This window comes from Anolis sagrei, chromosome 1 (assembly GCF_037176765.1).
Source record: "Anolis sagrei isolate rAnoSag1 chromosome 1, rAnoSag1.mat, whole genome shotgun sequence".
Lineage (NCBI taxonomy): Eukaryota > Metazoa > Chordata > Lepidosauria > Squamata > Dactyloidae > Anolis > Anolis sagrei.
In genome coordinates, this window is record NC_090021.1 from 90381573 (window position 1) to 90404819 (window position 23247).

A 23247-nucleotide genomic window follows, 5' to 3' on the forward strand; every position below is an offset into this window, starting at 1 on the left:
GTGCTAATCAAGGTGGTCAATTGTAACCAATTGTGAATGTTGCAATTCACACTCGCATTCAAGTTGCTTACAATTGGACTGTTTTCTTGTAATGTGTATGTATCTCTTATTGGGATAAGGATGATGACCTGTTAGGATCACAACCTATTGGGGATTATGGATTATGACCTGTTAGGATCATAACTTATTGGGTAGCAGAGTTATGAAGGTGTTCCTTCAGTTGAGTAATGGCTGGTCGCTGGGCACATAGATATCTTGTTTCAAATCAATGCTCTCAGCAGACAAAGATTCAAGTAGACTTCTTTTAAAGTAACATGTTTGTTTACTCATAACTTAATGTATTTATATATACAGTCACACTTCTTGTCAGGTTAAACTTTACAATGTTTCAGTTAGTATCTTTATTGTCTTCAACAGTCTCTTCAAAAACTATATTACTCTGTACAGTTTTCTTTCATAAGCGTCAACTTTCAAAGAATTCAAGTATCAACAGTTTTGTAACTTCCTACATTGAAATTTGACTGAAAAATAGACTTCTGTACTCAAGCTGACTCAAGGCTTAACTGTCTTCCAACTTCTAACATTGACTTCTGTATTCTAACAGACTCAGCGCTTAAATGTCATCCCTCAACTGTCATCATGTTTAAAATGCATTCTAGACAGTCACGTGATCTGCAGCCCCTCCCACTGCCTCAAGTACATAGAGCTAAGAAAACATACACTTCAGGAAATAAAACAACACATTATAAACAGACATAACATTAAATAGAGGAAGGCTTGAGAAGGTTGCTATCTCCAACATCTTTAGGTTGTGTTCTAGTACCTGGAGCATAAAAAAAATGTCCATAATCTGGATGACATTCAAGACTGGATTAGCCCTTAAAATTAATAATGAACCCATGTTACTCTAGGAACCTCAGCCCATGATGAGGGGAAAGCATGGGAATTATCTTACCACAGCATTCCATTCTCTTTATAAGGAAAATGGATTATATAAGGAAAATGGATAATATAATTCATCCCCATCATATGTAATGTACTTCTGTCCATTTCTACAGTAATCCTCCGCATTCTGAACCATCACACAGACAAGTGTAGTCCTCACCCATACCACTTTCTTTTAAAAAAATTAAATTGCGGAAGTCTGAAATCTACGTCTAAAAAAAAGGGGGGGGGGATATAGCTTTGACAGACTGGTAATAAAGTAAAATTACACATTTCCTGAAAAAAAATTACAGTAAAAGTTTTGTGCAAGAGGATTAATGGTGAGAAAAGAAACATTAAAGCACATTTCAAGACTGGCCACAAGAATGCTCAGACTTTGACATCACTAAAACGATCTAAAATGGGAATCTAGCAGATCTCATCCCACCTTCAAATAAGGGCCTTTAGCCCTTTCTATGCAGATTGAGATCACTGAGGACAATTGCTTCCCCACCTCCCAAAGCTCCATTTTTACACACTTTAAAAACAGTTTAAGCATGGAGTCCCATGGCAAACCGTCAAAAAATAGTCCTGTGTCGCATAATGGGTTCCATGGAACTCCATCTTTAAACTGATTTTTAAGTGTGTAGAAACTGAAGGCAGCCTGCATTTGATGAAGTTGTAGGGCTCTCCAATCACCAGAGAAAGAAAGGGAGAAGGAAGGAGATCAACAGACGAAACATAACAATCAAATATGGAGGGAGGATAAATTAAAAAAGAAAGTTTTATCATTGAATTGGGATGGGGAAAATGATTTCCTTGGAGACCAATACTGTCAAGCAGTCGGCTTTTTCAGAAGTGTAGTTCTTTTAAGCCAAAAAGCAGTTGTTCTTCCACCACATGTTTATATACAAGGAAAATACTTACGGATCTTTCCGAGTGGAATAGGGATTATATGGGATATATTCTCCACTGTCCAGTGTTGTAGGCTATATAATTCTTAGAAGGTTGCATTTGGGATTTAATTTCAAAATAATTGTTATACATTAAAAAAAATACCATTGACTTTAATTATTGAAAAAAAATTAATTGGTTGTATTATTGTTAGTTAACTCATTATTTAAAACATTTGTTTGGAGGAACATTCTCAAAATTTCAGTGAATGTCTTGTAATTTTCAGTGCTGACTCCAGTAGCAGATTTCATCACTGATTTTTTCCAAAATGTAATTTTTGTCTTTTGGGTTTCACCTATCATACACCCATAATTCCAGGAGATGGCCCTTTCAGATAGCCATGACCTCAAGTGTGTTATTAATTTGCTAGATTGTTTAAAAATATCACCAATGAACACTGGTTTAGTGTTTTTATTCCCTTTATCAAAGGGCCCTTCCACACAACTATATGACCCAGAATATCAAGGCAGGACCTGCCTATCTTCGTGACCGTATCTTCCCCTACGAGTCTACACGGTTTCTAAGATCTTCTGGGAAGGCTCTTTTCTTGCTCCCACCCCCTTATCAGGTGCGGTTGGTGTGGACGAGAGAAAGGGCATTCTCCATGGTGGCCCCTTGACTCTGGAACTCCCTCCCCAGGGAGATCAGGCTAGCACCCTCCATATCCACATTTTGTAAGGAACTAAAGACATGGATGTTCCATGTGCATTTGACTGACGATTCCTTTGACAGATGATTCCTAACCATGTCCTAATATCAAGTTCCTGTATCTGATTACTGCACTTTTAAGTTAAAATGTCCCTGCCACAACTGCTCTATTCCTATGTTGCTATATACTTTATTGACTAGCCTATTCTCTAACTTGTTTGCATACCAGCCCCCTTCCCCCAAAATGAGACTTGAAGTATTTCTTTCTGGTTGTTGCTTATGATGCTTATTTTTTTATGATGTTGCTTTAATGTTGTTTTAATATTTTATTTGCTATGTTTTAACTGTATGTTGTTTGAGGTTGGCCCCATGTAAGCTGCCCCGAGTCCCTTCGGGAGATGGAGACGGGATATAAAAATAAAGTTCTTTTTTATGCTGGACCACTCTAATGCTGGACCACTCTAACAACCGCCACGTCAGACTACACAGAGAAGTCATTGAAATCCATAAGCTTGTGGACAATGTCAACAGAAAGGAGGAAACCATGAAAAAGAACAAAATCTGGCTACCAGTATTAAAAAAACCTCCAAAATTATAACAGCAAAACAACACCCAAACACAGGGAAACTCCAGAGAAGAAACGATGAGGAACATCTAATCACCTCTCAACAAAGGATTCCCCCAGGCACTAACAAGCCACACCAAAAATAAAAAAAACTGCCAGGCCATCCAATGCTGATCAAGGTGGTCAGTTGAAACATTCACACCTAGCCCCAACAGGCAAGAGTTCTTTGTCATATAGCCCGAAAAACCTCCAACAACACAAAGTTCTTCAGAAAATCCCACAATATCTGGTTTGAACTGAGTTATCTGAGTTCATGCTGCCATATATTTCAGTTCAAAGCAGATAATGTGGAATGAACCAAAGTTTCCATGCAAGGGATCAACACATTCAACAAGTCATGTAACAATCCATTAAACAACAGTAGTCAGATGTTACTGGAAATTCCTGCAGTAAAAAAAACCTCTAATATTTCCTGATACAATCAAATTGTGTTTTCTTTAGAGTACATAGAAAACAAATAAGAGCCCCGCCACAAGATTTACTGTTCCAGTAGATAGGTGTTTCAGCTGGGCAGTCTGTCGTCACAAACTATGTGATACATGCCTTTAACCATGACTGGTGCAGCTCAGTAGTTTTAAGAATAGAGCCTGTTAAATCTTTTTTTTTTTTTACAGGAAACTAATGATGCAACACAAGGGCAAGCAATATTATAGTGTTTGATTTTTTTGGGGGGGGGGGTTGTACTTTAAGGCAATTAAAATATATAGTAGTACCAATATTTTTCCTTCTTTCAGTTGCATGGAGGGGAAGTTACAGTGGCTTTTTATTCAGTAACTATATAATAACTGGAATCTGAACGGCAGATTTCCAATTTCTTATATTAAAATATTTCACCATGCAAATGGAGTCCCTGGTGGCACAATGGGTTAAACCCTTGTGCCAGCAGGACTGCTGACTGACAGGTCAGCAGTTCGAATCCAGGGAGAGAGGGTTGAGTTCCCTCTATCAGCTCTAGCTCTTTGTGTGGGGATATTAGAGAAGCCTCCCACAAGAATGATAAAACATCAAACATCTGGGTGTCCCCTGGGCAACATCCTTGGAGACAGCCAATTCCCTCACACCAGAAGCAACTTGCAGTTTCTTATGTCATTCCTGACACACACACAAACACAAACCCATGCAAATTCTTGCCTCAAAATTGTATGATGCAGACAGGGGAATGAACCTCCCTGAATAAAAGAGACAGTGCAACTGTTCTCCATAGAAAGTTGATCAAGATTGCTCTAAGCAAGGGTAGCAACATCTGTATTGACCTTCCTGGTTTGCCAAAACTTTAGCGCCTGTTGATCTGTACAGTCTCTAAATCAAAATTCGTGAAAAAAATAGTTCTACAGTTGTTTCAGCCTGTGGCTCGCATCATCACCAACAGTTTCCTACTTTTACTACACATGATTCCAGTTGAAGCCCATATCAATGGGTAATAGCCTGATTTTGACCTTATCTGAATTATTTGGGGAAAAATATATATCCAGCTTTTTTCTGCCTACTCCTCAGTCTGTTTGTGCCACTCTTAGCTTTTTGTGGTCATCATATAAGCTTCAGTCCCATCCCACCAGTAGTACCTTTATATCATAGAAGGATACAAATTTTGATTATATAATGCTAATTTTATTCTGTTACCACCCTTTTCTTTTTCTACAACAGTATATACATTTTAAATTGAAAGAAAAATAATAATTTGGGTTGAACCGCAAGTCATAATTTGCTCGGAAGATGATGTGTTTAAGTGTTCTCAATTGTATCTTGTACAAGTAAATTTTTTGTTAATGGATATTTAACCTGCGTTTCACAAAATGGAAATTTTCAATTTATAGCACAGGAGGCTATTTCGTTGCCTTCCAAAACATCATGATAAACTATGTTGCCAATTAATGTGTAAAAAACAGGTTACAACTGTTCCAGCTACATTGCAGCTGTGATTTAATTACCCAGTGCAAAGAAAATAATAAAATAGTAAAGATAAAACATAAAATAATATTGCTGGCAAGGTTTTCCCCACATTACAGTAACTCCTAATTTGTTTATGGAATGATTGCCCCTTTCTTACCCAAACAAACATGTTTTACAGCGGTATTTAATCATTACAATTGCTTTGTACAAGTAAACAAGATCTAAGATGATACTAAGTTAAATGGAATACAATTTAATAGAATTAGAAGTAACTACAGACTTTTATTGGGGAAAATGTTGTTTGCAAAAGGATGTGCACCAGCAGAGGACGAGCTGTGCATTTAAAGCAACTTTAAAATGCTATAATTTTCAGAAATTGGGCATGCATATACAATGCTAACAGCAGGGGCAATGTATGGAAATTGAACCACTAACAGATGATATATCTCTGTGTAATTATGCTAGATAACTTCTGTTTAGATTACTAGACAATTCATACAATTGTTATACCTGAGATTAATTTACCACTCTTCAGTCAGGTTCAAAAACATCTTGGTTAACACATACATTCAATTTTATTATAACAGTAGATCCAATGGATTAGAGGACCTGCTACTCCAACACCATCAAAACAATTGAGCAACACCCTCAATTTACCCCTTTTCTCATTGCCTCAAGAAGTGAGTGATCACTTGCGATTCACAACTCTGTTTAATTTATCTTCATCTCACTAGCTTCTGCTATACCACCAAACTTTTTATCAGAACAGCTTCCACTTCTTTTGTCTTGCTAGTCTAAACTTGTCATCTTTTCCATTAATTCTGTCATGTTTTCACTATTGAATTTGGTTTAAATTGCTTACTTGAAATGTGGGTAGATTCAGATCCCTTCTACACTGGCATATAATCCAGATTTTTTTTCATGTCAGAAACGACTTAAAAGACTGCAAGCCGCTTCTGGTATGATAGAACTGGCCATCTGCAAGAACATTGCTCAGGGGATGCATGGATGTTTTACAGTCCTGTGAGCCGCTACGCTCATGTGCCCCCATGGGGAGCTGACAGATGGGAGCTCAACCCACTCCCTGGATCCGAACCGCCAACCTTTGGTCAGCAGTCCTGCCAGCACAAGAGTCTAACCTATTGCACCACCGGGGGCTCCTTAATCCAGATTATCAAAGCAGATAATCAATGTTATCTGATTCGAAATGAATTATATGAGTCTACACTGCCATATAATCCAGTTCAAAGCAGATAATCTGGATTTTGTATGGCAGTGTAGAAGGAGCCTCAGATTTGATCTCTCCTATGTAACCCAGATGTCACGGGAGATTTTGCCTCTACCAAATAGGGATGGCAGGACTTCTTCAGTTATGACCCAGTGAACAAACTTTACAAAAGATGGCTGTCTAAAGGTTGTTAAATTTTAGTTTTCTCATTGTTCAGGAGGCGGCAACAAAGTACGTCCCAAAGAAAAAGAAAACCAAGAAGGCAAAATGGTTGTCTGCTGAGACACTGGAAGTAGCCCAAGAAAGGAGGAAAGCAAAAGGAAACAGGGATAAGGGGAGATATGCCCAGTTAAATGCGCATCAAGACCTACTATTTTATGAAGGACAACTGGACAATATTTTATCTAGTAGTCTATTAAGGAACGTAACTGCTTCTTTTAGAAGAGAAAATGCTAAGGCAAGAAACATGTGGCTAGAATGTTTGCTTGGTTCATGGAATGATGGAGGTAAATACCGTATATTGATGTACTTTGCACCCTTCCACCCAGCCTTATATCCCAGAATATCAAGGCAGAAAATCCCACATTATCTGAGTGTGAACTCAGATAACCCAGTTCAAAGCAGATATTTTGGGATTTTCTGCCTTGATATTCTGGGATATAAGGCTGGGTGGCAGGGCCCTTTGAGTACTGTTCCTTATCACACTTATTGCTGTGTGATATCTTGAGAAATATTCTGCACTTCAAACTCCTCCCAAGTTTGGACTTTAGATTTTCTTCTGCACAGGCTTGGTAACTGAACAGAGCTGCAAATGTGCAGGTCTTCAGAGACCTGCATTATAGAGAGTAATTCTGTACTAGTGAGCACAATGCAAACTGGCACAATGTTTTACAGAATGGAACAGCAGCTGTTTACCTGTGGCTAAGTGGTCACCAGTGCAAATGAAATGTGCAAGAAAGTGAGGCAAATCCAATCTGAGTCAACTAATGACTCTGGTTAATATGTTCTAATTATATAGGTTGGCCATTTCTTCAGAAATACTAGTTCCTGGGGAAAGGAAAGAAAGCAGAAAATAATTACTCTTTATTTTTGTGAAACTCTTCACAAAGAACATGATTAGGCTCCTTGTGCCCCTTGTGACCCACTGTTCCAGAAAAGAGGAAGACGGTGTTATGATAAATGAACTCAGCCAAGGAAGCCAAAGCCCCGAGGCTGTAAGATCTGAGCAGATGACTTGGAGATCTTTCATTCTTAGAGTGCCATAAGTTGAAGTCGACTAGAGGGAGTTAGTAACAACAACATACACGTTGCTGTTATTATTACTACTGTGCTATACTGCCCATTTAATGCAGTATAGAGACAACCAACTCCCACAACAGCGTGCAAAAGAAATGTGCATCCAGTGCTCTGTGGTTTGTGTAATCACCATCCAGGCCTCAAACTGGTTCCAGGATTTCCTATGTAATCATCTGCACAACGAAACCACTTTCTTCAATTCCTGTTTGAAACTGCATTAAATGGTTAGTATAAATGGGGACCATAGACTCTCTGATACTGTTCTCTCATTTTAGCAATCCCAGGCAGGTAGCAAAATCAGTAGAAGTCATCTTGTGTGAGTGGCAGCTGTGTTGAACCTTGTGAGTAATAAGGTCTGTAAGCCTACATTACAAATTGGACTAATGATCAGTCAGTCATTCCTTCTCATTTCTTTTAGCATATCTTTTTAATTGTATTGACCAGATTGGTATGTCATATTCGTTTTGGAATTGATGTAATAGAATTTGATTGAGGCAGTCATTCTGTAGTGTAGCTTTCCTAGAATGTTCACAATTGCTGTGACATAATCTAGGGAATAAAATCCCACATTTTCTGCTTTGATCTGGAATATATGGCAGTGTGGACTCGGATAAGCCAGTTCAAAACAGATTTTTTTTTGCCTTGGTATCCTTGGTTATATGGTAAAACATCTGGGCATCACCTGGGCAACGTCCTTACAGATGGCCAATTCTCTCACACTAGAAACAACTTGCAGTTTCTAAAGACGCTCCTGACATGAAAAAAAAAGGTATAAATATCTACATATTGAGCATGATGCTTTGTTGTGATGATTTGTTATACCTGAAATGCAGATAAACTGGGAGAACCACTTCCTGGTCAACTTTATGGTTTCTACCTGAGCAATGTTTGTCTGAATTAACTCAGCAAAACTCTACTTGATTCTAAATGACAGCTACATAAAGGAAATGGGGGAAAAAGTCAAATGCAGAACCCTTCTGTACTTGTAACTTACCTTTAATCTCTGAGATATTTCAGATATTTAATTCTTAACCAGAAATAAGCTTACCTAAGAGAAAAAGGTTAAAGGAAATATGGTGTAGATGGAGGAAGGTTTCTGCATGCCTAATTCATATGTCAGTTTTGTATTAGAAAAATGAAATTTGGTCTGTGTTATGACTGGGATATATAAACCACTACATAGTTTGTCTGTACTTCAAAAAAATCTCAAAAGTAGGTTAACCTGAGTTTTTCTGGATGACGCAGTATAGCATTTGGCCACTATAAATATCCAAAAAAGTTCAAATAAATTACAATTGAAATCATTTTTAAGATGTCAAAATAAAGCATAGCAAAGGCAAATGTGTATTAAATGGGTGCCAGTATTGTCATCAGCCACAAAGGATAATAAAATTAGTATACTCCATATGAGATTCAAAGTGTTATTTGATGTACATGGTTTGGGTGGGAGAAACGATGACAGTAGGCAATATATTATCATTTATTACAGGGAAATTGCATTTTTAAAAATGGGAAATTTACTGAGCCTTTGGGGAGTCCTTTCAAATAGCAACTAGCAAGAGTTCATTTACTTGTGTAATAAAATAATCACCTGGGGAAAATCCTCAGAAAAGAGGAGAGGATATTTTCTCCTTTTCTCCTTCCCTCTTCTTTCTCTTTCTAAGAGAGAGCATGCAAACCAGGAAGTAAATACATTAAAAATGTTCTTCCACATTTCGCTTTATTAAAGCAACCGGATAGTCAGGTTAGTTATTCATTACCAGAAGCTACAAAGTTTGCAGATACTCACTTCAAAGAGGAATACATTTAAAGAGGATAAGGCACCAAGGAAGAAAAGTAAGGAGAGTCTTCTACAAGGTTTCTTTATTTTCTGTTGCTTGGCCCCCAACAGGAGCAAGTGTTTCTGTATCAGAAGAGGAAGTGAAAAATTCCCTAGGTATGAACAGTGTCACTTCAGCGCTCAGATTTCACTCCAACCTATAGAGGTGAAAGGCAAAGAGAAGTAGCAGTGAACCGAGAACTGTCTACAGCAAGATTTCCTGCTCTTTTTGTTGCTAAAGGGGTACTATGGAAACAAATCTGGAAAAAGTACTTCATGAACAAGACAGATATAAAATATTTTTGGATTTCTAGAGCAATGTAAAAGTAGGCGCAAAGAAGCTTGGGACAGCATGGGAAACTGCTGTCAGAAGAGCTGTGCTTGTCTGCAGCCCTATGTACCCTGGCTTTTCGAGGCATGTAACTGTGGACTAGGAGAAAAGGATAGTGAAAAGGACGAGCAGGTGATACAGCCTCCTGTCATAAGTGGACCACTTATGCCTCCTCTTCCTCTACAAGACCAGACTCGCACATTTGTGGCCTTGTTTGATTACCAAGCCCGTACAGAAGACGATCTGAGCTTCCGAGCTGGAGATAGGCTTGAAGTGTTAGATACATCTCAACAGAGCTGGTGGGTTGCAAGGCTATTGGAAGAGAATGGATATTCCAGGCCTGGACAGAAACGGCAAGGCTACATCCCAGCCAATTATGTTGCTCCTTCCCATAGCATTGAGGCTGAACCGTAAGTTCTGTTCTGCATACACTGTAATGTAACATGGGGCAGTTACCATGTACACAAATGATCTTGGCCAGATGAAGGCAGAAAGCTGAAATGTATGGCTATGTGTGTGTATGTGGGGGGGGGGGTATTGGGGTGCCTCCCTAATTGAGTGGGTTACCAGAAAGGGGGATAATCATAAAATTTGGAGCAAGTGTGAAGGAATCCAATGTCCAATACGATGCTAACTGTATACAAAATTATGTAGGTGTGTGTTCCTATTAATTTCTCTGGACAAGAGCTCCACAGCTTCTGTCAGACTGTCAAAGAAGTAATGAAGTGTAGAGTCTTTTAGATTCTGTGGCTTATAACTATCGCTCCTGATGAACTTACAGCTATCACTTCCGATGAACTTAGGCGATGAACTTATGGTTTAGAGTGCAAATTCAACAATATCCTCAGAAGCAAGGGTACCTTTTAGAGTAGTGACATGACATTCTCAGTTAATCCAGATCTCTCAAAACTTCAGGAGTGTTGTTTTACCTATTCAAATATTTAGAAAACTAAACATCTCACTGTATGTAATGTCACTGGTGAGATTCAGTTAGATGTATCTTGTATATCTTACAGTAAAGCCTGTGTCTGGGAAGTAATATGTGCTGCAGACACTTCTTTAGCATAATTTATATTCAGAGTTGAATTTTGGGGTTCACCTGTAAAAAGAAAGTATCTTTTGGAGATGTACCACTCCATAGAATAGCAAGCAATGTGGATCAGCTTTATTTTAGGGGCATGTGTTTTTCATTCCCATATTTTATTTATGTATTTATTTATTTATCATATTTGTATACCGCCTTTCTCAGCCAGAGGCGATTCAAGGCGTTTTATATCAAAAACCTTCATGAAAAACTAAATGTGGTATACAAATGCTATTAAAAAACACAACACACTGTGCTTAAATTGACAATGAAACACAGATGCATGAGAAGAACGGTTTGGGACCTGCCCACCTGTGTGACCGCATCTCCGTTTATGAACCCACACGTTCTCTTTGTTCATCCGGAGAGGCCCTGCTCGCGATCCCACCTGCGTCACAGGTGCCTGGTGGGGATGAGGGACAGGGCCTTTTCTGTGGTGGCCCCCGACTTTGGAACACCCTCCCCAAGGACATCAGATAAGCCCCTACATTGGCAATCTTTAGAAAGAGTTTGAAAACCTAGCTGTTCCGGTGTGCCTTTCCAGAATAGGAAACCCTAGTATTATGTCCCAGAAGCACTTTATCAGAGATTTAAGATTATCTGCACATTGCACTCACCCTAAATCCTATATTTCACCTGTCATACTCAGCACTTTTAATCTGTACCCATTACATTTGGTCCGGCCCTAGTTTTATTGTGTTATGATGTATTGTTTTTGTTTACTGTTTTGCTTAATTTTTTGATTTGCTTTATAATGTTATGTGTATTATTATGTTGTTTTTATTGAGGCCTTGGCCTGTGTAAGCCGCATCGAGTCCTTCAGGAGATGCTAGCAGGGTACAAATAAAGTTAATAATAATAATAATAATAATAATAATAATAATAATAATAAATCACATTTTATGCACTGTAGGAGATGCGAGCACTGCATGTAGTATATCGAATGATCCTTGACATATAACTTATCAGTAGTGTTTACAACTTGAGTATCCCTTATCTGAATATATTTGGAATGAGAAATGTTTTGAATCTCTCTCTCTCTGGATTTTGGAATAGCCAGAAAGCAATTTTATACAATGTTTTAAAATAGTTTTGTGCATGAAACAAAGTTTGATTACATAGTCCAATAGCTATGGACTATAATAACAATTACAACGTTACTGAAAAATAGATTAACATAATTTAAATACTATTTTTAAAATGCTTTTTTTAAAAAACAGATAAACATCAATTTTACCAGTAGTCATGCCAACTAGGGTATGCTGGGTGTCCATCCTCTCCCCTTGAGCTGAACTTTTCAAAAGTAAGAATAAAAATGCTCCCTATGGCCCCGTTTACACTGACCATTTAATGCAGTTTCAAACCAGTATCAAAGAAAGTGCTTTTGCTCTGCAGATTACGACATATATTATGTTACATTTGGTGTTAGCCGCCTTGAGTCCCTATGTTGGGATAAAAGTGGAATAAAAAGTAAAGTAAATCAATAAATAGGAAATCCTGGAACCAGTTTGAGGCCCAGATGGCGATTACAAAAAACCCAGAGCACTAATTCACATTAAGGGCTTCCTTTGGCACATTTTTGTGGGAGTTTGCTGTCTGGCCCCTGCAGTTTGGTGCAAGTTTTGAACTGGGACCCTTTTTATTTTAGTCATACATTTGAAAAATTGACGTTTAGACCAATCAAACGTAGGTCATTTTATTAATATGGAGAAGTACATGGTGGTGGGAAATTAAACTCTGACCCTTTGCTCACATTATTTTTCTGTATTCTGCCACTGCATATCACATTCCTACCCACAACAATTCATTTCAAGGATGGGAAATGGGCTTGGGGGGAATTTTCCAGAGACATAGGCCCCATCTACACTGACTGGTTTGAAGCCAGAGATATGATGTACTGCTTTCTGCTTCCAACATTATGTGGTTTTCATATACCTAGGACAGGGTGTCAAATGTATTTTCACTGAGAGTCATATCAACCTCATGGTTGCCTTAAATGTGCCATTTGTAATTGTAAGACTGTATAAATGTAAGTATGTTGCCCTGTAATTGAAAACCTCATGGACCATATAAAATGGCATGACAGATGATATTCGGCCCACAGGCCGAATATTTCATACGTATGACGTAGGAGAACAGAATACCCAACTGGATGTGTGGGGAATCATAAGTTACATGTTGTTCACACCTGTTTTACATTTTTTTTACACATTATCCTTTTTGGAAAAATCAAATAGTTAAGCGTCTTCAAATAATTGTTAAATGAATACACCTAACTGCAAATATATATTGTAGAAAAGACTTTTAGTCTGAAAAACACCTACATTGCGGCCTCTTTTCATTATATTTCTTCCTTGTTGTTCATTTAATGCACCTGTATCTCATACAAAGGGCAGTCTGTTAGGTTTAGTGGCATACCAGGGTGTACCTGGTGCTATTGGAAACACACCTGGTGTGTTTCTGGAATGCTTGTTGCCAAGCTCAATATACATAGATGAGCACTTGCTTTGCTTGATAAGAAGAACCATGCTTGTTATTATCTTCTTGTAGTTCTAAGCACATTTTATTGCCTTATTTTCAAAGAAGCTTATTATGGTCAGGTGGCCATTTATATAAGCTATACAATTGAGTCTGGCTGCAGATACAGACATTTGTTATTATTTGCTGTCAAGTTGACTTATCATGATTGTATGGAAGATTGACCTTCAAGAATCTCAGGTTTTAGCAATGTTGTTCAGGTATTGAAAACTCAGTGCTAAGTCTTCCTGTTGTGAACCAGAAGCCTTAACAGAGCCAAACACAAGGGTAAAGGTCCGACAAAGTTTATTAAAGTAACAAAAATGGCTTAGAAACACTTAACTCAGTGTTACTAGCAAAACTGAAAGTCTGTAGCAAAAAGACAAACAAAAAACACAACTTGGAATATAATCCAGATTATACTGGGATATAATCTGGGATAACAAAAAGTATCAGCAAACTGCTTTAAAAACACAGAGTCCAATAAACAAGGTAGGAGCAAGCAAAAACGTAGTTTAGAAACAGTCCAAGGTCAAGGCACGTCCAGAAGAAACTGTAGCAGTCCAAAGCATGAAGTCATTTCCCAAAAACAATCCGAAGTCAGCAGGAAGATAGCAGTTAGCACTTACAGGATTCCAGAAGGTAGAAGCATGGAAACACAATGATCTGCAGTCCCAAGACCCAAGGCAAGAGTAATGGCAGCAACAAAGTCCCAAGCCCAATACAACACTTTGCCTACTGCAAAGTTCCAATAGTTTGATACCTTACTTTTATCCTATAACTCCTCATCAGAGGTGGAGCTGGACTCCACCCTGTCTTCATCACTCTCAGGTGTCTTTGCTTCCACAGCTGCTCGCCGCCACACATCCCTCCAACTTTTCCAGTGTCTATCAAGATCTGGATCACCCCATGTATTTCCAGGTTGCCAGTCTCCTGAAAACCCTTCAAACCCCTCACTTGATGTGGGTTGGTACATATGTCCCTGATCTCTTGTACATGGGTCCAATCTAAGAGCCATCGCCAACTAGGTTCCTGCGGGAGAAAACCTTGCTAGCATGTCCCTGACGTCATGAGACTCCGCCTCTCTCCCCGCCCCTTTCTCCGCCCCTTTCTCTTTGCCAGCGTGGTTTTTCCTTTGCTAGGGCAGCATTGCCCGCATTTTCTCTCAGTTGAATTCTGCCAACTGAGAGAAAATGAGGGCAATGCTCCCCTAGCAAAGGAAAAACCACGCTGGCAAAGAGAAAGGGGCGGAGAAAGGGGCGGGGTGAGAGGCGGAGTCTCATGACGTCAGGGACATGCTAGCAAGGTTTTCTCCTGCAGGAACCTAGTTTGCGACGGGTCTAACCCATCCTCCTCCCTGTCATCACTCCCAGTCCCATCACTCCCCGTGAACCCTATGAAGTCTTCCTCCTCAGTTGGAGCATTAAGTATTTCACGGATCCACTTCCTTTCTCTCTCTTCATCTGACTCTTGCTCCCGAGTAGCCCGTTTCAAGCCTCTGCCCCCATCTCCCTCCTCCTCCATTTCAAAATCTGAGAAACCTTCAAATGATTCAAAATCTGTAGGTGTCATGAATATCTCCCTAATTCGCTTCCTTTGCTGCTCTTGATCCAGCACCTGAGCAGCCCCCTTTCCCCTCCTACTACCAGTTCTAGCTTGCTCAACACACTCCACTGCAACACTTCCTAAATTGAGCAGATCCATCTGCATGGTAACCTTCCTCTTTTCCTACTGCCTTCCATTTCCCCATTGATTATGATTTACAAAGAGGAAATTAGGGAAATTTAAAATTTTAAAGCATTACTAATACTAGTGCTCTTTCTCATTGGAAAAAAAAACATATTCAAGTGCATATACTTGCCTCTTATGGGAAAAGACAGCTTGCAACCCATTTACAATATAATTCTGGCAAGACTTTATGATGTTTTGCTATTCTCCCAGTCTAGTGCAAAATTTGTTCTTAGAATGCGGCACCATTTATGGTTTCTTCTGCACTAGAGAATGCTTTAAAGGGTTCAACCATCGCTTCATATTTGCAATAAACATTTCTAGAGAGAACTACTTTTTCACAATGTGATTGCAGAACAGGAAACAAATGGTTTGGGGCACTACAGCTGCTACAAGCCTTGCTGATTGAGGGATTGTACAGTCCAAAAAGTAACCTTTCCTGGCTCCTCTTGATTAATATTTGTTCATAGTTCTCCAAATGCAGTTTTAATTTATAAATCCCTGTAATCTGTTTTCTTATAAATAAAAACATTAAATGTTTTAGATTTGAATGAAAATTTTCACTCAGAACCTAAAGCTTTGCTGAATCCATCAAAATTTGAACTTCTGGAACAATGACATGCCCTGAAAGTTCAATTTCTCTATGACATTCTCTTGTTTCTGTGCATCTATTCATTCTTCTTCTTTTGGGTTATATTCTGCACTATAAACAAAAACCATGGAAACTAGCAAATCACCTGTCATTGCTTTTATTGTTGACAGTTGTTTTATCTAAACATGAAAATGACCTTATGCCAACAAATACTGTTCAGCTGTACTATTAATATTAATAACCCATGCCGAGTGGGAAGACAAAAGATAGAGACAAGTCTTCCTTTGTCTCCTACAACAAAAAACTGTTGTAAACTTTACTTTCTCATTTAAGTATTATAATACAGGATCCTTTCACTGTTTATCAAATAGTGACTGAAACGCTAGCTGGATTAAATATGACATGTCAATGATATCAATTAAATGTGACATGTCAATGGGGAAGCAAAGTGTATATGGTCCAGAGAATCAAGGTTGGAGTCCCATACTCCAGGGATAGGTATTAGAAGGCTAATGGACTGTAAGAAGGACCTTTTCCAGATTTGCCATTCATTCAGCACAAATACAGTTGCTGCTGTAACAATAGCTACTGTTCCTGGCCTACATACATATTCACTTCTGGTAAACCAAACCTATATTCTCCACAGATGTTTCCCAGTGTAGCATTAGGGAAGAAGTGGCAGAAATATAGCAGAAATGACAGCAGGAGAAAGTGTGCTAATGGCAGTGACAGTAAGAAACTCTGACCCACACAAAATAGCTTACTCCCATTGCACTTATAAACTCCTATTAAATTCAGTGGAACTGATGCCAGGGTAAATAGGTTTGTGCTGCTAATTGAAAAAAACCTACACTGGGGGGGGGGGGGTATTATACTGTTTTGCAATACCATTTTTGGTGGATTCAGGCAACCAGACCCCAGGAAATGGGGCAAGGCGGAGAAGCAAGCAGCCAAAGGGCTGGCAATAACAGGGTATGTGGTGGCCAATCTTCGGCTGCATCCAGCTGCCATGTGAGAAAAGCAGCTGTACCTGCTTGGGTTTTTCCCTATTAGTCTTGCCAGAGCCAATCAAAAGAAGAAAGGAGATAACTTGTCTTTTTAAAAAGCTGCTTTATATATGCCAGGGTGAGTTCTGCTATTTTCTGTAGCATTTGAGAGAGATCACGTGCTAGCTAGCTTCATGTTCTAGCTCAGTGCTGTTGTTGCTTCTAGTGCTTAGGGATAACTTTTTTCTGCATTCAATTTTCTTAGTAAATATCTTTTTTTATAGTCCTCCTGTTATTTTATTAATTCTTCTTGAGAGGAGTGGGTGGGTATGCGTTTTGGTGGTGGTGGTGGGGGGGGGTAAGTTTACGAAGGGCTTTTGTGTATGTTTGTTTAAATATATTTTAGTTTTATCTTCTTCTTTTTTTGTTTTGCTTTAACTTGACTGAGTGTGGGGTAGGATTAGGGAACAACCTGACTCCCTTGAGTCCTCACGGGCATAATTTCCCCAGGCCCACTGGTATAACAATATCATAGGATCCCTTATTATTTGTAGTGGCCTAGAAAATGAAATTGCAAGGTGGTAGGGATTGTCATGATACATAATAACTGCTGCTACATTTCTGTGTCAAGAGAAATAGTGGCGAGACTCCCAGAGCTGTACACTGAGACATTAAAGTATGCAAAGATGCAGTTATAGCTAAATGGACAGACACTGAAAAATGGTATATGTTAAATGATTGTTGGGGCAGCAATGATCAACTGATGTTATAAATGAATATTGGCATAAGTGTTCGTTCTCTCTCTCTCTCTCTCTCTCTCTATATATATATATATATTCATGGTTATGCATGTACACATATATTATACTTTAATGACCACAAGAAAAAAGAACTGATGTTTGTATATCCAAGTAGCAATAAATGTCAGCTCCTAAATGTGACTGGATATTAGTAATGTATCCAAATGGACTTTGTTCTGCCATGTAAACAGAGTTTTAAAAAAGATATCTACATATTTCTTTTTAGAAGCCTGAAAGCATTTAAATCAAATGAAATAGCTTGAGGGATTACTCTTCAAAAGAATGCAAAATGTTAAATCTGATTATTCAGATGACTGCAAGCAGAGCATTAAGAATGTGATTGACTGCTGAAGGAGGACAATATATGAAGTCAGATTAATGTAATGAGACATGCTAGAATGCTCCTGTGAAAGAATTCGGGCTGCACAGTATGCCCTGTGTGATCACAGATGACCGAGGGAGATTTCCCAGAACATGGTTTCCTGAGGTCTGGTGCAAATATATAAATGTACATTGCTTGATCTCTGAACTCATTTGAAGCTCCTTCTTAAGGTCTTGGAACAGTTAATGGTTATATAAAATTATAACTTTATACAAATATCTTTTAAATATGATATTTAAAAGATATCGATTTAAAATGATATGGGAACAGTACCTAGGTTTTATTTTAGAAGACCGAGAATGGGAATCATTTTGGTCATCTTCTCCAATGAAAGTGGCATCAAACCACAACAGAGAAAGTATACTCAAAAATGATATGTCCCTGGTGTCTTACTCCAGTACAATTGGCATATATAGATACTATTCTTCATTATGAAATTGTGGTTTGCTAGGGTCCTATCTTTATACATGGTGGGACTCCCCTGTGATAACAAGATTCTGGCATGAAGTACCATCAGAAATTAACCAGATGATGGAATACCATATGACCTTTATTTGCTTGGCTTTCTGTTATTAGCAGCAAGGCAAGCTATAATAATAATAATAATAATAATAATAATAATAATAATAATAATTATAATTATAAACTTTATTTGTACCCTGCCCCATCTCCCCGATAGGGACTCAGAGCGGCTTACATGGGGCCAAGCCCGAACAACAATTACAATAAATAGGTTCTTGTGGGTTTTTTCGGGCTATATGGCCATGTTCTAGAGGCATTTTCTCTTGACGTTTCGCCTGCATCTATGTCAAGCATCCTCAGAGGTAGTGAGGCAATTTTAAATTTCCCTAATTTTCTCTTTGTAAATCATAATCAATCCTTTGTAAATCATAAATCATCCTCACTACCTCTGAGGATGCTTGCCATAGATGCAGGCGAAACGTCAGGAGAAAATGCCTCTAGAACATGGCCATATAGCCTGAAAAAACCCACAAGAACCTATTGATTCCAGCCATGAAAGTCTTCGACAATACAATTACAATAAAGAACGACTGAATGCAATCCGAAAATGCAAACATGCAACTGCTAGTAATTGGAAGACTCTTACTACACAGTCACTTAAACCTACAATTAGAATTTTGCATTATTGTATTAAAAATATTAACACAATAAGCAAAACAAGAAAAGAACAGAAGGATAATATCTTTGAGGCAACACAGTTCCCATTTATTTCTTATATAAATCAAATGAAAGAGGAAAGAAGCTGTATTCCACTGACCTATGTTTATCTATTTAGAAAGGATTAACCCAATAGAACAATTAATTGCAAAGAGATTCACCTTGCATTTCAAGATCATGAAAAACCTAGCTCATGTCTTATGTAACCATTGTCAATGTTCTTGATTTGTTGTTCTACTTTTCACATGTTAATCTGTTTTTAAAGGATTTTTTAAAGGAATAGTTTTTGGGGAAACAGTACAATGCCCAGAATCATAGGTGCTAGAGGATCCTGGGAGTAGCAGTGTCCCGCAGAATTCTGGGGTTTCTAGTTTAGGGAGGAACCTTTAACAGCCTCACAAAACTACAAAACCCAGAATTCTGCAGGAGGCAGAAACAGGATTTAAAGTGCATTCATTCTCTAATGTAATGAGGTCCTTGGCCACATAACATTCACTAGTTCTATTCACTAAAGTTGAGTCACCATGTAAATATGTGCCTAGAGATCCTTGCAAGTTACAGATCAACAGCTTGGAAACAATACTTGATAGACCACAGTTGTCAGAATACTCCAATTAGCACTCTGGCTATATTCAATGAGGACTTCTGGGAGTTATGGTTGAGAAAGAAAAATATAAAAGTTCTGGAATTATCATTAACAATGCTACCACCTAAAAAGCAGAACTAGAAAAAATGGGTTTTTTTTAAAATTAAGGTGAAATCATGCTGTGTGTAGACATATTTTGAATTTCTCTTGATTGAGAAGACATATTTCCTGCCTTGCAAGGAGTTTCTTTTAAAAAATTACATCAGGATTTTTGCATATGATATGGGGGGGGGGGGGGGGCAGGTAGTACTATTGCTTTTATCCAGATTGAAGCAGCTTTTTCTAAAACAGCAACCAATAACTCTAGTTAAGAATAGTTTGTACAGGTTTTGCTCTGATATTGTCTTGAATTCTAGTGAATGGCATAGATGTTATGCTTATTTTGCACAAGTTGCCATTTGAATATAGCAATGAACTTCAGAGATATGTTTCATTATTTTGAATGTATACTTTCTGATTATATATTAGATTGTCTGTGCCAAATAATCAATAAAGTAATAATAATAAAAACACATAATCATTTAAAAACACTCCGTAAAAACATACATTAAAATATATTTCCATAAAATACATATTAAAATCCACAAAACAAAATTTAGACATAGAGTGGAAGTTTAAAATTAATCATTAAAACTGTCTGTTTTAGTACTTTTATACCATGTTTTTGTACTTCTTCAAACTTTTTGAGTTCTCCTATGCCTGCTAATATTTCCCTTTTGTACATGTGTACTGTTTTTAGACATCAAAAAGACCAACATATAGGACAAGTAATCTGCTGTTAATATTTAAGAGTAGGAAGTATATAAATGAAATAAATAATAAATAGGAAGTGTACATGATAATGATTTCATGTATGATTTGAATGAAACAAAGCTTTGATTGGTAGCACTATCTGGAATGATTGAAATGGGCTGGTGCAAATAAGCATTGAGTAAAAGCACTCAGAGTGTTCTGCTAAGGTAAAAACGAAAAGGTTTACTGTTTTGGGAAATGCATCTAAAGATAGGAACAGAGGTAAATAAAAGATCTATACTTGATTATAAACATCTGAAAACTGATTATCATGAGCTGGAGTAAGGCAACATTCTTGGGGTTGGAGCATCCTTATCATTGCCATCTAAGACACAGGGAACAAAGAGATTGGTTATCATGTTGAACAATTGAGAAGTGACTTTTAATAGGTTGAAAAAAAGGAAGAAAAATGTACCATTGACCTCATTCCACTAATCACTTCATAACAGAGCTCATGCGTCTTTATGTCCAATGGTAGTTACAATAGTAGTAAGATCACTAGCATGTGATTAGGGCAGAGCTTTCCAAATTGTGAGTCAGCTGCAGTGTGTAGGTGTGTTTCACAAATGCATCCATGTGAAATAAGCAATAAATAACATATTTTAAAAATATAAAATGTGTGTCACCAACATGAAATGTTTGGAAAACTTTGGATTAGAGCAACCTGAGGAGAGAAGAGTTATATTATTGACTGTGCCAGAAGGAATCCCTGCTATCAGTCATCTTTCAGGTTTTGGGGCATCTGACATTTGAGAATGTCTGTGATCACTGGACATCATAAGGCCTCCTATCGTTTGTGTGTGTTTGGATCCGGACACGGACTCAGCCCAGAGCAGGTGCTGGGGAATTCCAGCAGTTTCAGCTCACTAAAGCCTCCTTCCTTTTTTACAGGACCACAGATTGGTGTGTTTTAGTGCATGCACTACCTATTTACATTGTTCACTGACTTCCTTGTATTTTCTGTCTTAATGTCTTTTGTGATCAAAATAGCTCTCTTTTATTAAGACATTGATGTGAGTGATAGAGATGAATAGTCTTTAGTTGCCATGCTTTGGATAGATAGAAACTTTTGGGGGAGCTGGTGTCACAATAATTGGGTTATTCAACTGCATGAATTGGCTCAACAATCATGGTTCATAACCTATCAATTGCATTGTGCTCAAAGAATGCTGAATTATGCAGATTAAGAGAGCTGCCTGAAAACCTGAAGCGCTGGTTCTTTGCAGATTCTGAAAATGGCTTTTGATTATGAGGATTAAGTGATCAAAACAGAGCATATGATTGGTTTGTGTGCTGCACTTTTATTGGTCTTTATTCTTGGCTTTTGCCTTTGTGCTGATAGTGCTAAATGGAAACAATTTCAATATATTTTCTGGAGTTACAGGTGGCATTGTCTTGTGTGTGTGTGTGTGTGTGTGTGTGTGTCTTCATCCACTGCTTAACCCGGGCAAAACACTGATTCCTGAGTTTGTATTTGTTATCAGTAATGACGATGGAAAGGAATAAAGTCCACAAATAAATGGGTGGAAATTAGTTACGGGCAGAGATAATAACTTAAAGCAATGCAAAAGTCTATAGACAAGAGAAATGGCATTAGATAAGAAAAAGGGGAAGGATTACCACAATTTCCCAGCAAATTCTTCAAATTAAAATGCTTTCCTGATCACTTTAATAATTAAAGTTTCCAGAAATTGAGGAACCATCTAATCTAGGTTGGGGAAAATTGTTGAGATCCAGCTCAAATATAGAAGCCAGGTAACATGTTTAAAACCCTGGACTCTTGAACTCAGTCCAGAGAGTCAATTAGTATGAACTGCTTTGCAAGGGAGTGTACACTGGCCCATCTAGTGCCAAATAAAGACTTTTTGTTGTTTCAACAGGCTTTTAGGAACTGTTTTTTTTAAATGTGGAAGGGGCTTTTAATAATGTGTTGCTTTTAATGGGCATGTTTTGAACTTATTCTACCGATAGCTTGATGATATTTCAACTCTGGCATGTTTTTAGCAATGTGAGCTAAATCTATATCTCTCAGTTTTTGTTAGTCACCTTGAGTCCTAGGACAGGAGAAATATACATAGTCACAAATTCATACAGTATTATTGTTGTCAGCTGTGGGTTGATGGGGGGCGGGGTTATGATGGAGTGAAATGCCCTAGTTACCTGGATGATTGGTATCAGATACCTCCAATCAAAGGTTGATTAATTGAAAAAAAATGTCTTTGTCATCCATTCATCAAGCTGACGTATAGAAAGGTCATAAATAGGGAAGGAATTGAATGGAGTTTAGTACAGAGTTTCCCAGCTGATTTTGACCAGTTGTTTCTTGTTTTCAGTTTTGGTTATGATTAGAGTGAAAATTAATGGTAAAACTGTACATCTGAGTTAGTAAAGCCAATCGGTCTCTGAGCTATTTGGAAAACTAAATTATATCCATATCAGATGTATGTTTGAAAGCAACAGACTAATAGTTGGGAACACCATGCTTGTAACATCCACAATTTGCTCACTTTTTGTGCACATTATCTATATGCATTAGCCTTATGCACGACATTATTTTTGTCCTGTAATTTGCTGTTCATTATGTTCATAATCCTAATTCCCATTAAATACTGAATTACTGGATTTTCTAGATGGGGTGTGTTGAGTCCTGTGAAGCCTCTGAGGATGAGGATGAGGATGAGGATTTTCTGGTTGAGCCTAGTGTTTCTGTAGGGGAAAGTGAAAGTGTTTTTCGAGATGAAGGGGAATGCATAGATCTCCTGTTGTGTAAGGCAGTTATTCTCCTGATAATCAGCCAGGGATTGACTTTGAAACAAACGTGAAGGA

General features: G+C 38.0%; 1 protein-coding gene across 1 annotated transcript in view; it reads left to right on the forward strand.

The window, feature by feature from the left end:
• The first annotated feature begins 9340 nt into the window (after nt 1-9340).
• Nucleotides 9341-23247, forward strand: part of FRK (fyn related Src family tyrosine kinase) — a 39983-nt gene continuing 26076 nt past the window's right edge. The window contains exon 1 of the mRNA XM_060753201.2: nt 9341-10125. Coding sequence (XP_060609184.2) covers nt 9737-10125 — 389 coding nt within the window. The 5' untranslated portion in view covers nt 9341-9736. The remainder of the gene's footprint in view (nt 10126-23247) is intronic.